At 42.6% G+C, this 17,603-nt stretch overlaps 1 protein-coding gene across 2 annotated transcripts in view; it reads left to right on the top strand.

Moving 5' to 3' along the window:
* Nucleotides 1–17,134, top strand: part of TMEM178B (transmembrane protein 178B) — a 222,520-nt gene extending 205,386 nt beyond the window's left edge. For both annotated transcript variants that reach the window (XM_066550759.1, XM_066550758.1), the window contains exon 5: nucleotides 4,363–17,134. In XM_066550759.1, the coding sequence (XP_066406856.1) occupies nucleotides 4,363–4,613 (251 nt within the window). In that variant the 3' untranslated portion in view covers nucleotides 4,614–17,134. The remainder of the gene's footprint in view (nucleotides 1–4,362) is intronic.
* Nucleotides 17,135–17,603: the final 469 nt, after the last annotated feature.

Here is a 17,603-nt window from a genome sequence, read left to right as displayed (position 1 = left end):
AGGACGTGGCTTCTGACATGGTTCAAGGGGATACTAGCATCAGGGAAAATTCAAACAGATTTGCTATGGATGATTTGAGCCTGTTTGTGTTTAAATCAGTTCACTCACAAGCAGTTTTGCTCTACCCTGGAGGTGAGGTTTAAAAATTGTGAGGGCATTGCAGACCCTCACACAGCTGGGCTGATTGGAAAGAAAAGGACATTTACAAAAAAGAAAACAATAATTCCTTGCAGCAGAGGCCCATGGCACTGCTTGATATAATCATGCTTGAAAACAGCTACAGCAAAGGGCTCTGACTCATAATCCACATGAAATTAGGCTTTGACCAACACTGACATTACCTTTCCCTGCCATCCCTCTTCAGACCATGTCTGCCTCTTCAGCAAGTATGGCAGGACCCCAGTCTTATATACATATAAAGGAAACAAGTTCATCTCTGTCCTAAAAAACCTTCCATTCTAAATTAAAGGGACATCCAGTGTAATTTTTAATATTACTCTTTAATATATAAGAAAGATGGGCACAAGATAACCAAGAGGTATTTAATAGCTCAGGTTCTCAAACCACTGATGATCATCAAGCCATTAGCAGGACAGGGACTGCCAGAACGGGGCCAAGATGAGGGGAGGCTACCTGACAAGGAGTCAGGATGGAGGTTTGACTACATGTCAAACAGCAGTTTCTGTGGCACAGACACAGCTTTACATGAAATTTCATCTCTCACTTGATTGAAGCATTTTGCAGTGACACGTGAATTACCTGTCAAAAATCCCACTGTTGCCGTGTCTCATTCATTAGGTTTCACTTTGGAGGATGAAGCGTAAATCCCAGCACAAAGAACTTTGTGAGTTCTGCTCCCCCCGACTGCTGAAGGACATTTCCCTGCACAGCTCATGTACCAGTGAGCTCTTATTGACACCTGCCATTCACATTTTGTGTCAGGGCCATGGCTGGACCACCAACATTCAGGTCTGGTCATGTGCTTGGACTACAGCTATGGGGAGTGTTTTTCACAAAGAAATTAAAGTTCGTATCGATGCAGTTTCCAGGGGATCTGAGGCATTAATGCACATGTAGGAAGATACTTCACTGACAGCAAAAACTTGGGAGAAAACTGCAGAAGGGTTCAGTTTGACTTCTGGGGAGAAAAAGGATCCTAGGATTGGGAATGCTCATGACTTCCTGCAATGCTGCTGCCTCTGAAGCACTGTGTCTGTAGTGCAGAGTGTCATGGGCAGCAGCAACAGTCTCCCTCTTCCTGCCACCTCGGCTCCATGTCTTACCTGGACTAGCAGAGGCTTAATTTCCATGGGTAAGCTCATGTTCTGCATCCCTTTTACCCATGACTCCCTCACTACAATGGCCAACAATTGTGCAATTTGCAAGGATGATCTTTTGTGTTCTGACTGCCAGTTCATGAGGAAAAGCTACTGAACAGTCATGAGGTAGGAACCTTACTTGGTTTTCATCAGTAGCCTTCCTGGTGAGAGGCCAGATTAACTATAGGCAGGAACTTCCTTGCTTGGCTGAACACAAGCAACACATAGGACTCATAAAATGGCCATAAAGATTTTTCTAGATGGCATAAAATGGCATTTTTTGTGTCTGCAATGAACAGTGCTAGAGAGACAGATAAGTCTGTGTTGTACAAGACATCCTGCAGAAGCACTGGGGGATGACAGGCCGAGGACTGTGCTCTGCACTCTGTGACATTGTGCATGGCAGCCATTATTTGTCACCATGTGTTAGCACATTCTCCAGAAAGGGGCCAAGCTTTTCTTAGAGAAGTCTCATGCTTGTGATTTGCTTAGTTCTCTAGTGTTGTTACATGCTCCTCTTTGTTGTTCCTTTGATAAGGGGCGGAATACCCTCAGCAAGGTGGAGTGCCAATATACTGGGCACTGCTCAAATACAAGGAGTAAGCAACACTCATTGCACTGAAGAGCTTGTGAACAAAACAGCCAAGACAAAGTGTGAAAGCACGGGGAGTATTTGAAATCCAAAGTTATTTCCTTCCCTTTTGCACTTAGCAAATGCAGCTTTAGTCTGGCCACACAGATTTTCCCACCCACCTCTCTTAACAATCTTATATTTTGAGAGAGCAGAAATTACCATGTTCTGACTAGCAAAGAAAGGCCTTCCCCATAATTTTCTAACCACAACCATTTGAAATAAGCCACAGAGCTCAGTTCAGATCACAGTGCCTCCGAGGCATCATTTCTTCCCCGATCCCACAATGTTCTAGTCATTCTGACATAGAACACAGGGAACAACTGCATTCTTGTCAAACATCTTCATATTACTGAATAACTTAAGTAACATAGTAAAGCATGGAAAGGACACGTGGTTTTTAATCAAACAACCTGATTTTTTGACTAATGGACTGTGGGATGGTGATGTCCCCATTTACCCTACTCTGTGCTTTGAAGTAGTATAGTACAACTCCAGAGCTTGGGATCTCACAAGGCTTTTGCAAGAATCCAGATCACTGGTTGCAGACTGCTGGGGTGCTGGTGGGAGGCAAGAAGACTGTTTTGAATGAAATAGGCAGAGTACCTACTGCAGCATCTCACTGGTCCTCACTGGTGCCCAGTGGCACTCCCATAATATTTGTGAATATCCCAGACCATCTGGCAGCTGTACCCGGCATTAGCAGAAACATCTGACCTTTACAGCAGAGACTATCTACAAGTGACATTCCAAAATACAGTGGAGAAAAGGCCATAGCAGGCATAGCAGTGATCAGAAGAGGGAACCATAACAGTGATCTCACTGCAGGTCCATGATAGAGATTTGCCTGTAGATTCAATGCCTGTGTGATGTTCCTGCTAAATAAAGGAAGTGGGTATAATGGAAAGTCCGCACATTTTGGTGATGTGGGTATGTTCCTGCAAATGCTCCCAGTTTCTGAATCGAATTCCATGGGAATTCACCAAATAATCTTACCTCTGTGTTCAGAGTGGGGAGGGTCAAATTCATTTATTCAATGCAACTGCAACTAAAAAGAGCAAAGCAGCAGAGAAACAACAGCAAAAGTGTTGCAGAAGGGAAGCAGAGCCAGGGGCAGGAAGGAGTAGAAGCAAGGACATCTGTTCAGCAGAAGACAGGAGCTTGTCATTGAGACTGGGCAGATTGCGACTGCTTTGGAAGATTATGCTGGTTTAGGGACAGGACCAGGAAGAAGAGGACATTCCTCACCAGCAGCTGTAAGTGAACAGATGCAGGATGAGCTGCAGAGGTAGCACACGTCACACGCTACTGATGCATGCATGAACAGAGGGACGACGCACAGGACTGACTGTGTGTGTCCTGGAGGCTGCCTTCTGTACCCAGGGCTCTCCAGGCAATTCAGAGAGGCCCACAAAGGGAGGAATTAGAGAAGAAAAATAAAGTACCAACTTCAGGCTGATGTGAGTCGTTATCTCTTGTGGCAGGTGTGTAGCATCTGTATCTATCCATTATTTGGTGTGTGGGTGGCAGTTGTGGCATTTCAGGAGCTCAGAGTTTAGCTCCGATGAAGCTGGAGGCCAAAGATCAAAATTAAACCCATCTGGGTGGGATAAAGTTCAGCCTCATCTGATATGTGTGTCTTTCCATAACACCACCTGACAGACTTAGGAAGTTTGTCCTCGCTGTGTTCTCAGGAAGAAATAAGAAATTAAATATTTCTGCAGAGATGGAAAACAAGAACAGGATATTTTGAAGATTTCAGCAATGTGGCAGAGGGCATCTGGATTGAAACTGGAGTCATGCAGAGGGCAGAATCTGAGTTTTGTGAAGGATTTAAAGATTTTTTTTAGTGATATTTAAAAGGAGACTGTATAATGAAAAATTCTGTATTTTGATATAAGAAAAGCATGAAGAAAATCTCCCACGTAAGTTCAAATGTACATTTCAACGGAGCCAGAACATGACAAGTATATTGTAATATTCTATAAAGCCTATCACTGAGAAATTGGAATGAAACAAAAAACCCAAGGTTATTTTTCCTCCCAAAAATGTCAAAACAAGATTATTCATTCTGTATTTACTCTGTAAAGCAAAGTTTCAGAAAAATCAATGGTTCCATGGAGCATTCTGGTTCCCACGGGAGTGCTCATAATGAAAAAGTGTTCCTGTTGAAGTTTCTCCATACAGCTCTGTTCAGCAGCAGATCAATATTCAGGGCTCTGGTGGCACTCAATTCTTTCTCCACAGAGCCTCCAGACTAAGACACTCTCTATACAAACGTCTTCCCTTAGGCACTTTCTTACTGCTCACACCAGCTCTTCTCGTGCAGCTTGGAAAGGGGTATGTCTATCACTCTTCTAACCTCTCTTTGTTTTTCTCCTCCCTCCTTCTCCCCTTCCCGCTCTCCTCCAGGAACCTTCTGCATCATTTCACTGTGCACGTGCGTGGCTGGAATCAACTTTGAGCTGTCCCGCTACCCCCGCTACCTGTACGGACTGCCCGACGACATCAGCCACGGCTATGGCTGGTCCATGTTCTGTGCGTGGGGGGGCCTGGGCCTCACTCTCATCTCTGGCTTCTTCTGCACTCTGGCCCCTTCTGTCCAACCTGTCCCCAGGACCAACTGCCCCAAATCTAGACCTGAGAACGGGACAGTGTGCTAAAACAAATAGCAAACAAATACACACACACACAAAGACGTATATATATATATATATATATATATATGCCTAGGTATGCGTATACATGCATATATATGTATATATAATTATATATATATAAAATCTCAAATTAATGCCAGTGCCAAGGTAGAGCTGAGTCCAACATGGCACTCACATCTCCACTGGACTCTGTGTTGCTTCATTCTTTCTCACAGTGATGGGAAAGCTTTTCTCTCACATGGCTCTTCCATCCAACTCTTAACTTCAGCATCATACCTTAGAGGTCAAATGAACCTACAGTTGCACCTACCTACTGCCATTTGGGAGGGGGAACAGGGGATCCATGTGGGGAATCTGGAACCAGAATCTGTACAGCACATGGTGGGGGCAGAGGCGTGGGGGGGATGACACAAAAATCGTGTCCATTGCAGCCAGAAGGGAAAATGTAAACAGCAAGCAAATGAAGCATTTGAGCCACTTCAACAACATACCTCCTCAAGGCCATTATCAGAAACCCACCCACGTTCTTTTTCTTTCTGAAAACAAAATGACACAAGTCGTGTCATTGGTTTTGGGGTTTTGTTGGGTTTTTTCTCCTTAAAACGCAGAAAACAAAATGGACAGAATGTGTGAGGAAAAGTAGAAAAGCATTTTCTCTTTGCCTGCCAAACTTTAGAGAGACGCCAACCAGTGAAAATAATAATAATAATAATAATTAATAATAATAAACATCCAAGAAAATAAAACCAGAAAACAATAAAAATCTCCAAGAGGACATCTCAGCGGACTTTCCAACAATGTGGTTTTAATCTTCCAGCTGCCTTACATCCAGGCTTACAACTGAGGCTGAACTGCTAATGTAAATGCAGCAGAAGGCCTTTTGAAAATGCTGTGATACATGTGTGTATAACTTTTTCTTCCCTCTTACTTTATTTATTTTTTTTAACAAAAAGAAAAATTTAAAACATTGCAATGTGATTGTCCACCAAACCATCCATGCTGTGTTTGTGGCCCAAGACTGAGGCACCCCAGCGGCAGAAGCGTGAGGAAAGCCGTCAGGTCTGAGACAGCGCGTCTTCTCTGATGGATTTCAGCAGGTGTTTTTTTTTTTCATGGAGCTTCTGAGAGTTCAGGATGGTGGATCCAGGGGAAGACTGACCAAGGAGAAGGGAGGTGGGGGAAGGCCTGGTAGCTGTTCTTCCCAGGGATTTGATGGAATGGGATTTCATCAAGTTTCCGGTTTGGATGTTGGAGACAACTGAGCAAAAGCCATTGTGGAGGAGGAAAAGGGAGCTAATTTCTGTAGAAGAGAAGTAAGAGATGCCTCTCATTGTGTTCATGTATGCCAAATGAGACCTTCCCACATCTTGTCTTTGGAAACTGCCCCAATTCAATGGACATCTCCTCTCTCCATCTGGGAGAACTGTGTACAGATGGATGTGAAAGGGTCAGATGCAGAGAACAGAGATCCATTTCCCATGAGCTTAAGCATTGTATGATATAACTGTGAATCTGCAAATGGAACTCTCTCTCTTTTTTTGGTCTTTCTCTTTTTCCTGCTACTCCTCTTCCTATTGTCTCCTTTTTCCTTCCCTCTGCTCTTCCCGTTGTTCAGGTCATAGGTCCCAGAAGAGCTAAACAAACAGCTAAGTCTGGAGAGGTGGTTGAAGGCCATTAGAGGAAGAAAAGCATTTTGGCTGTGAGGACAGTGGGTCCTTGCAGGGTACCAGTGGCTGAGGGGAAGGTAGGGAAGAAGGGCCAAGGGTGTAGCCAAAGGGACTCTGAAGAACGATGACTGAATTGACATGTGCAAAAGTGAGGGCACCACTGACAAATATGCAGGCAAAGGGAGACAGGGCAAAAAAAAAAGTCTCCCCAAAACCAATTGAACCCAACATGCTCTTAATTCAGGGATAGTACCAGTAATCCTTTCTTACCTGATAGCTGCATGATATCAGTCCTCATTAGTCAATAAAAAGTAATCCTCTCCATCTAAAATATCTCACCAGGAGAAGGAGCCTGTGCCTGCTGCACAGAAATGCAGGCTTTAATTTCCAGGTCATGCCATTTACACAGCTGGCAAGAAACAGTATTGCTTCGTTCAAAAATATCCAGCTAACAAATAATTCTTACACATGTAGTTGTATTACAGTGCTCAAAGAAATGAAGTTTCTGGAGGGCATGTTGGAATAGAGTAGATTTGGGTTTCTTCCATTCTTGCTCAACTACCTAGCCTTTGTTTTCTGTTGTCTACGGTTTCCCCAAACATGCCAATGCCAGCTGCTAAGTCAGTGTGTTTCCACTGAAGTGCCATCCCTGTCAACTGAAGTTTCACAATTTCATTTTACATCAGATGTGACCAGAGAAATTACTTATTTATTCAAGTTGAAAATATAAGCCTTTTGAAAAAACTTCCTTTTTAAGCAGATTGGTTTATTTATTTTTTCCTGGGAAGGTTTTCAAATAGAGTGGTTTTGAAAAGTTTTGAAATCATTTGACTGTGCAAGTGCCTATTTGGTAAGGAGGTTGATGAATTACCATTGAACAGAAGAAGGGAATTTAAAACAGAAATAGCCTTGGAGAGCTAAATGAAGGCTGAATGCAGAAAACCATAGTTTCAAAAGAAAACTATAAAAAAAAATGTTCATTTCTTCACAGCATGAAAAATTTTGGAAAAACCCCCAACTTATTGGTAAGGAATTATACAGCTGCTTAATTAAAACAGCTTTGAATGCAAACTTTCTTCCTCCTCTGCAGTGCTGAATGTGATAGGAAAGCTTTTTCATGTAAATACAGATATCTGGAGTGACACAGGTAAGCCAGAGTCACAGAGGTACCTATCTGGAGTCTACCATCAGGCCCTGTGGCAGGCAGAGCAGTACAGAAGCTCCTGTGATGATGTATCCTTGGTGTGCTCCTTGAGTGTTCACAGGGTGGATTCTACAGATACAGTTTTGAAAGAGGTATAGCAGTAAGATTTAAAGAAATGGAAGTAATTTTGCTGTTTGATGGATTTTCAAAGGTTTCCTTTTCTTCTGCAGCTGGCATAAAACCAGTTTTGCCTTGATGAAGTATTCTCTGATGGTGTTGGTTTACAAGCTGTATATAAGCCTCTGTGTCTGTCTGTGTGTGACAGTGGGTTATGGTTATTTTATTAACAACAGAAAAGTGTTGACCCTGAATCTTTGGGCCAGTTCTGTGATTTTCCACTTGCTTTAGCATAGTGTCTGTAAGGCCTGTGTGGCTATGAAGCATCTTAAAATCTATGGGAATGTCTGAAGCAGCAGGTGATCATGTCACCTTATTCTCCAGCTGGATCCCCAAAAGGATCATTTGTCCAAACACCAGTTCTCTCATCACTGCTTTAAGTAAGGGCAGAACCCTTTTGGGAGATTGTGAATTTCCCCTCTGTGCTTCTCGAAGACCTGGCAGGAGTCCTGTGTGCTTCCATACCCCTGGATGGGGGTCACAGCCCCACCACGCCTTCTGAGTGCTCAGACTTGTCTTTAGGGCAGGGTTGATCCAGAATACATCCAGATGTAAATTTGTGAAGGTTAATGTCTCCATCTCTCCTGAGCTGAAGCACACTCACAGCTACTCTGAGTTTCTGCATTTTGGGGGAGGCTTTGAAGTATCTTTCTGAACAGAGATTGAAGCTTTTTGACTAGTGTGTTGTTTCTTAGTTGAAGGAGCAGCTAATTAGAAATCTGTTATCAGTGATCCCAGCATTAAGGGGCTTGACCCTGTCCCTCAGATCTGCTCTGGCCAAGTGCCTAAGCATGTGCTGTACTTGGAGCACGTGACTAATCCCCTTAAATTTGGTTGACTATTCATACGCCTAAAGTCCAGAATGTGCTTTCTTGGATGACATTCAGCTTTCTGCAGAGTCCGGCCCATGTTTTTCTTTTCCCATCCTTCCCCTGTAGCTAAGGCGACACTCTGTCCTAGCCTGAGCAACCAGTATGTTCTTGGTCTCCCTTTCTGTGAGGTGGAAATGCAGGATCCGTATTTGGCAGGCTCTTTGCCACGCAGAGCCTTTCATGGTGCACTTCTGGGACAACACATCTCTATTCTCCAGAGACCACAGAGCCACTGGAGTGCAGTGAGCACAGACACCCTAAAATGCCCATCCTAAGGATGCAGGATGAATTGGCTCAGCCCACAGTGATCTGCAGGCTGAGGTTTTGTGTGTAGTGGCTTGATTGTGTTGCCCTGTGACTGTGAGGAGTCAGCTGCAGGGACAGACCTGCTGTCTGTCCCTGCTGGGACATTGTACACCTGAAGGGGCTATGTGGCAGCAGCACAGGTGCCCTGTACCCTATGTCCTATAGGACACCTCCTTCTTCAAGCTAAAGCTGTCTGTGTGTTGAATTTCCTAACCCATATTAGCTGCCTGTGTATATTATCAATCCCTTCTTCCTCTCTGCAAACACACAACTAAACAGTACAGTCCCTCATCTAAACAGTACAGTCCCTCCAGTTCTTTTTCTAGTTGGGCTTTTTTATTTCTACCCCAGAGACAGTCACAAGTGATCACAAACCACCAGTGACCAGAGCAATTTCTTTGAAATACTGCTTTTGAAAAATTGTCATTACTTTTCAAAATGTTATTCCAGCTGCAATAACAAATGAAAAGGGGGAAAAAAGCATCCTCAGAGTCCTCTAAACAGAGGATCCTTATCCTCCCAGGAGTGAATTGTGAGAGTGCAGGTATTCTGCTTTCCTGTGGATGCAAGTCATTTGGGACCTTTTTTAGCTATGGCACGTTAGCTGTGTAGTTCAATGGATGGTGAAAAAAAGCAAAGTTGATGAAGGAGGGGATTGATGTGCAAGGGCTATTTCAGCTTCCCAAGCATTCCTGGAAGACTGTGTCTCCATGGCTGTCCATTTACCCACCATGCAATGCCTCTGAATCAGGCTCATCCCTGGAGCCCCACTGATAAGCAGAGCTCAGAAGAAAATCACTGTAATCTGTCCTTAATTCCTGAGCGCCACGCTAACTGCCAGCAGCGAAATGGAGGGAAAATAATATGTTACCAAGTATAGCTTAAATAAAGACATGCATTATTTGGCCTCTTTCTTCTCTGTGTCTCTACATAGGCCTAGAAGGGCTACAGGAGTGTCAGGCACATTCACACGAACCACCACTGCATTTTTTTGCCCCCAAGTTTCCCATTCCTTCCTGGTCCAAACCACCGTGCTCATCCAGCCAGCAAGGGAAGACTCAAGGTGAAAAACTGAGACAGCTCTGAATGATTGCCAGGTACCAACAACAGACAAAGAGTAAAAAGTGGGCATGAAACACAAACAGCATGTAAAGATTAGTGACAGATGAATTTCCAAGGTCAGGAAATGAAGTTCAAAAAAGCCTAAAGTTTGATTGCTAACTCCAGGCCAGATCCATAAAATCTTGATTCTGCCAAGGTGAAAACTTGAAAGCTTTCTAAGGTGAAAACTCAAAAACCAGGGCTTAGCTCAAAAGTTATAGGCCACTGTTTCCAGTCATAGCCAGGAATATAAGGCAACTATTCCATAGTCTGTTGAGGTTCACAGAAAGCTCAGATGCCTTAGAAAATATTTTAGTGTTGTCTTGGTTAACACCAAACATGAGATGTGTGCTTACACACCTACACACAATATCTTATCCTTGGCTTTAGAAAGAAAGTCATCAGATGCTACCTCCCCTCCCTCCCTGCCATTCCCCCAGTTCAACTTAGGGTTTCCATCCTGTATGCCCCACTAATACCCCAATCATACAGCCTTCTTCAGAGCCATAATTATTAATTGCAACATTTTGACAAGTGCTGCTGGTGCCAAGGGGCTCTGACAAGCTTCATGTTGACATCAGGTGGAGAACTGTAGCCCGATACAGTGCTGTCAATTTAATTACAGTAGGCTTTGCACAAGTTTAGGATTTAACTTGAGAAAGAGTCTGGACAACTGCCTCAATATGGGTCACAAGAGGGAAATTAAATTCTGGTCACCTCCAGTAAAACACTCCAGAATCACAGATCAATTGTCCTTCCCTTGTTCAGGGAAGACTTTCAATGAAAATATCAGTCTCAGATAGGTTATCTCCAGGGAAAAGTGGGAGACTGAAAAAAGGGAGACCCAACAGCAGTTGCTTCAAAATTGGTAGAATTCTGTGAGGGTAATCCAATGTCACCCTCAGCATCAGCAGCAGGAATTGTCATTCCCTTCTAGGACTGCACTTTTATATTCTTCCTTTGCTGATTAACAGTCCTGCACAGTGGCAAAAAGTGACTTCCAAAGTTTTCTTGCACAGGGTTTGTACACATGGGCACCCTCACTCCCTTGTTTCCTTAAACACACACATGTGCACATCCCACATGATGTGGATGCCAGGAACCTGTAAAGCTGTCTTATATAGAGAGAAAATACATAGCAAAATGCAGCATAATTGTTCTCTGTTCTTTTATACTTAACTCAGGAGTTGCAATGCAATTCAGATGCCATCTGTGTCCCTGTTAGGTTGTGCCTGCAGATCACATGCAAAATCTCTGCTGGAGACGCATGAGGAAGCACAAGACAACTGGGATAAATCTGGTATTTTCCATCAAAAAGTATTTGGATATTTAAGGAAGAGATGCCCATGTATCCCCTTCAAATCAGAAATGTTATGATCCCCTAGTGTAACAATTTCAGGACACTCCTGAGCCTGCAGAGGGCTTGAGCAGGCTGCTGGCAGCATCAAGGCTGTGGTTAAAGCTCTGGGCACAGCAGGGAGCTTCACATTCCGTGGCTCTGAGCCCTACCTGTGGCAGCAGGACACAGGAATAGCTTTGTAAAGGCAGTTCCTTCAAGTGGCCTTGTTACTTGCCAGCGGGTCAGAAATTCTCAAGCAACAACAGCGATTCTGCAGTGGGTGAGATAAAGAGTAAAGCCTTCAGAAACCTGGGGGTTTTGCCCCAGTTTCAAAATGATGTAGACTCCAAGGAGTGTGAATCAGTCATGGCTCAGTTTCCTGGGGCCAGATACACAAAACAGCTTCAGCATCCAATTCCTCTTTAGACAGTGAATAAAGCACTAAATGCTTTTTGTGCCTAATATTTTTTTAAAAAACTTATACGGTCCTAATTTGCTTAAGCTCTCATGATGTTTTATCTCAAGAAGAGTTTTCTTCTGGCTGTAAAGCATAAGGCTGTATTTTTTTTGCAAAGAGTTATTCATTAACAATATAGATCATAAGAAAAAGGTTTCAGTAATCAGAACAACAAAAGTGCAGCCTTAGACTATTCAGTTAGAGTGTACTGAATTATTTATAACTCCAGAGCACCAACAGCAATCACAGATATCTAATTTAAACTGTTACTATTTTTACTTGGCAATTTCCATCACTTAGAGTGTTTATATCTATGTATTTGCAGTTTGATCTTTTGCAGGACAAAATTTCCCCTTCTTACACAGAAAAGCATATTTGGGAACTTTGAAGGTTTTTTTTCTGCAGTAACTTTAATTATTTTAAAGAACTTTGAGGCTTAGTATGATAGACTTTACAACTTTCAAAACTCTAAACTGTATCTAAAATGGGCTTGAACTTTCAGTTCTTTCTCAAGTTAAATTCTCTTTGATTACAGGTCACTGGGATCAAGAAGAAATTTGTTTCATTAGTAGATGTAAGACTGGGTCCTATTTATGTGTATATGTGATGAGGGGACTTAGGTAAGGGGGCTGCACTTCAATGTCAGCCTACTTAAGGATCTTTTGCATAGATGTAGGAAATGTCACTGCTAAGTCACTCCAACTTTCTACCAATCTCTTTTTGTAAAAAACAACCATTATACTTGTGTGTGGCTGGAATAAAGAATTATTAAATCTAGCCCATAGGCTGACACACATATACTTGTAAATATGTGTATATTTGTATATATATTTGTAAATTTATGAAAAATGTCCATATCTTCATGATTGCCTGAAATAACCTGAGGTTGATGTACAGAATTTCAGGCAAAGGACTGTTTCTTTTTCACAATCCTCACGTATCTCAGATTTAAATCAAAACAAACTAAAAAGTACTATTTCCCAGTAAAATCCTCATTTTGCCATTGCACCAGTTGAGGAGGGGTACCACACTTAAATCAGCAGCACACACATCTACACACGTACATCCAGTCAAAGGACTGGGTCTCAAGGGCTTTTTTAAGGAAAAGGAATGGACTGAAAAAGCAATGGTAGAATTTCTGTTCAGCATTAGCTCTCTCAATTGACTCTTTTGTCCTTTATTAGGAGGCCCTTTGTACAGATGCTGTTCTCCTTAGGTGTACGTTTGGGAGGAGCACCTTTGTGTGTGATACTGAGCCACTGAAAGGCCAGGATTTTCTGACCTGCCTTTGTCCCCATCAACCTTAGACACTTCACTGAGTTCATGATGTTAGTGGGCTCATCTCCCTTGGCTTCTTGTACAGGTAGTAAAGAGAGACAGTTGTTTACAGGTGGTGACTTAGCAAAACTGACAACTAAGCTTTAGGAGCTCCTTCTTGCTTCATGCAATGATCACTCACCCATCTTGAGTGATCCCAAGATCTTCAAAGATATTAAATCCTGGTGAGGTGAATCAGGTGAATCAGGTACCTAGTGCAGGGGAGCATCCATCTGGAGATCAGCTGTGTCTGTGTCCTTCTGGTGCATGGCCTGGGCTTGTTTGTAAAACACAGGTTTGAATTGTGAAAGCCTGTTGGAACAAAAGGAGATGTTCACAACAGCCTTCCTCTCCCAAACTGCAACATGACTGCAAAGGATAGGGCTTGTCCAAACCCCTGGAAATAGCATTTGAGGTGAGTGCCTTGTGGTGGCACCCAGGCACAGATGACTGGGTGGTCCCAGTGCTGGAGGTCAGAGATCTTTGGTCTGAACTCTTCACCTTTCTCTACCAGTCCTGGGCATTGCTGAAGCAGTGCGAAGAGTGAATTTACATCTTGAACAGCTGAGCTGTTCAAAGGTTACTTTTCTTGCTTTATTCCCAAACTGCCCCGAAAAAGTCATCTAGCTGGTAGTGATAATCAAAAACTTCTCCTCCAAGATACAGTCTGGGTAGTTTCATATTCTTTTTTTTTCAATGTTAATAACTGCTTTACAAACAGCTTACATGGAGATTAAAGAGATTGCAATTTCATCCCTTATTGTTGGGATTATAGTTGTCCTCAGAAAAACCAAACTGAGGACTCAACAAGAGGATGAACTGTGGCTGCATAATTCAGAAAGCTGCTCTGACAAGGCTGAACATACGTCTCCATCTCATGGTGAGAGTCTCTCAGAGCCAAAATTTGGAATTGCATATTGATAGCAAGTCTATCTAGAAGGACCAGCAATTTAATCTAGTATTAGAACTTTGGAACTCTTGTATAGTCCCATGTATTACCTGAATAAAACAAACACAGTCAGAGGAGTGGGAAAATTAAACTGATTTCTGAAAACTCTAAGGCTAAGTGAGCTTTGGATCTTGTGCCAATGTATGGTCACTACTTTTTGTTTCTACAGCTAAATTTAAAGTCAGTGACTCAACAATCTTCACCTATCTCTAAGAACAACTTTATTTTTAAAAATACTGTTAAGGTTTTGACAAGAGGGATTTCAGGGAACTGTAAAATGAAGTTTCAATACTGTGTACTAGTACTTAAGGAAAGACTTTAGTTAGAAAGTGGAATATAAAGCTGAGTTCCAGGGATGAAATGCTATTTTTCAGCATGGTACTACCTTGCCCAAGCTGTAGTGTATCATCCTAACATTCTTCTCCTGTTCTCCATTTCCCTTTTTTGAGGAGTAAGATATATATCGCTGTCTCCCTCTCTTCCTTTTCCTCTCTGTGTGTGAGAATACAGACATGCTTCCTGTAGAGACATTTTTCTCTAAATTTCATTCCATACCAGCTCTTGCATATGTGACTGTTTTGTTATTTAAGATGTCTGTGAAAAAGAAATAAAGGCTTTAAGAGTGAACTCTGGAAATGAGGTGGAGCTTGAGAATATATCAAATTTAAGGATGCAGCACCATTTTCTGCAAGATTTTTCAGAATGTTCCTAAATTCTCATCATCACTCTCCTGCCCTCCCTCTCTGTGAGAAGGATGAGAAAGGTACTGGGATGTGGGACTCTCTAAGTTTGCTTTTTAAGCTGTTGACTCACTGTGTCCCACAAGGATTTTACAGGTTTTTCAGAGTTTTAGTGTCAAAAAAACCCCTCCTTTTAAAAGGTGATAAAGTCAATGCACAATACCACGTGGGAGGAAGTTCTAAGGGGTGACTCCATACCAGTTTATCTTTGTTTCCCATTCTTTACGACCGTCCTGCTTGCCCAGCCATGCACATTCTCCTCCCTGCTGGGTTCACTTTGCATAGGTGTGGCTTGCCAAGAGGGGCCTGCCTGACCTCTCAGGCCCATGATGCACTTGGATAACTTTGTCTCAGAAAAACCTGTCTCAGCTCCTAATGAAAGCCATAACCACTCCTGTGACCCTGCCACAGGGAGTGAATGCCCAGGCTCCATGGGACAGAGCAATGCCTGGCACTGGGGTGATCCTGGGGGTAAGGAAGGAGAATGGGTGGAGCTCTCAGGCCATCAGGGCTCCAGTGTCACCTTCTCCTGCAAGCTCCCCTGCTGCTCATGAACCTCTGGGCCAGTTCAGCACGTGGGTCTCACTCTCACTCTCCCACTTGTGCCCAAGGGAATTGTGTGTGGATGTGCAAACACTCCTGTGTGAGGGCACGAGCGTTGGATACAAGGGGCAGTGAGAAACCAGACACAGTGGACTCCCCACCATCCACTGCAGGTGCATCTCATTAAGATATTTATTTTTCAGGGTTTCTTCTGCCTCAAGTAATATTCAGCCTAACCACATGCTACCACAAAGTTTTTGGAGGGTTTCCCTTTCTTGACTTTCTCATTGGTCCTTTTTTCCTTATGATTTTTTTTCTTGCTCAGAAGAAATGAAGTAATTCCCATAATCATCTTTTGATGATGATAAAAGTTGCAGTCAACACCGTTTCTAATTGACAGTTTGGGAGGCTTAGATAATAATTCACTTAAATGCCTGCAAATTGAAGCATGTCAGCACTTTCCTAGGACATTCCCAAGTAAAATAATATGACTGGTACAAGGCATTTGTCATGCGGGTACATCTTGGCCAGCTGTTTATGTTTCCTCTAAGTGCAGTACACACATCAAAGCTGGATTGAGAAAGACCTAGAATGCCACAATACTCAGGCATATTTAGAGAAATGCAGCAATACATCACATTTATGTGGCATATTTTCTCTATAGAAAATTTTACAAGTATGAGTCCCATCAGACCTGTCTGAGGCAGGTAGGTATTATAGCCATTTTGGAGATGGGAAGCCAAAAGCCTGGAAAAAGACCTTCTATTTAGTGGTTTGATGCCCCCTCACAAGTTCTACCAGCTGCAGGTGGAGCCTTCTCTTTTCAGCACTTTTGAAAATCCAGACTGTAGCTGGGTTTACTCAAGTCTGCAGTGGCTGTAAATGTGAAAGCCAGGATTAGGACACTCAGGATCCTGATTTCTTCAGAGCACTGCTACAGAGCTTTGATCCCACAAAGCACTTGCCTAATTTCAAGCATAAATTTCCCATTAAGAATGCTATTGCCATGCTTAAAGCTAGGCACATGCCTAAGTGCTTTGCTAGACTGGGAATTACATTGAAATATATAAAACTTCAACATGTTTTGAAAAGTCTAAAACCATGTCTATTTCTGATTATGGTTTGGCCATTGTAAAGGATATTTGGACTGTGTATGCAGCTGCTCAACCAAGTGGAGCACTTTTTAGCCAATACACACAGAGTTTTATGACTTTTGGGTAAGAACATCCAGTTTCAGAAGTAATAGAATGACATGTCCTGTGAGGCTGGGACTCTGTGCTGCTGTAAGGGATGAAGTGGCTCCTGTGGCCATCGGTGCTAACAACACATCAACAACCACTGACTATTTTGTTAGGTTGTTCTGGTGAGATGTGAGTGTGGTGGCTAATTTCACAAGTAATGTGACATCAAGTGTATTGTACTTTTCCATTTCTTCCTGTAATCTGTTGCAGCAGAGGTGAACAGAATTTGTTTAACCATGAAACACCCCCAAATTTCTTGTCCTGTTAATCCAAGGTGCTAATCTGCAGACACACGGGTGTTTGTGTATGTGCATCAGTGTTTGCAGGACTGTGGCCCTGAAGGAACATTTCAGTGGCAGGGTTGAGATCAGGGAACTAATAGGGAAAATGAACAAACCCCTATAACTTTGAAAGACAGGAGTTGCAGAAAGCGTCACAGGACTTTGCCGAAAAACTGGTTACATCTTACAATTTCCCTTTTGTTTTGATTTGTTTTGGTTTTGGTTTTATTCAGATTGGCACAGAATACTGTATTTCCATCAATTAAAATCTTGTCTGGTAACTAACTAAACAACTTGTTCATGGAAAATTAAAAAAATAAATAAGTAAACTGTCAGTTGTGGAATGTAAACTGATTAAACAAATAAAAAAAATCATGTTGTGTGTTTTAAGAGGTTGTGTTTGCTTGTGTCAGGAATGGGACTAGACACCTCTCACCATCCCCATCCTCACAGAAGGATGGAGGACAAAGAGCAAAACTAGGAGGTGGGTGGTCTCTGAGTTATGGGGTACTGGAAATGCTCTTTGAAAACTAACAATAAAGATTAGATGGCTTCTGATCAGAATCACTGTACAAGACATTACAAACACAAGCAGGATCTCAATGGGACTGTTTATGAGGAGGTTTTCTGTCTGTCATAGAAGGGATTGATTCCTGCTGGAACCTTGATGTTAGAGTACTGCATGTACTCTAACACCATTAATCTCTTTTTAGAGCCACGTAATGTGTTGAAGTCTGTGATTTGATTGAAATGTATAGAGATATCAGAGTAGTTTAGCTCCCACCTTCCCCCAGCAAATAAACAACTAAAAATAAATATGGATTGGAGCCTGTTGGGTTTCCAGTGCTCAGCTGTAAGG

Source organism: Molothrus aeneus, chromosome 5, assembly GCF_037042795.1.
Source record: "Molothrus aeneus isolate 106 chromosome 5, BPBGC_Maene_1.0, whole genome shotgun sequence".
NCBI classification, from domain to species: Eukaryota; Metazoa; Chordata; class Aves; order Passeriformes; family Icteridae; genus Molothrus; species Molothrus aeneus.
Note: the sequence above shows the minus strand (reverse complement) of the source record. Positions and strands in the feature narration are given on the sequence as shown.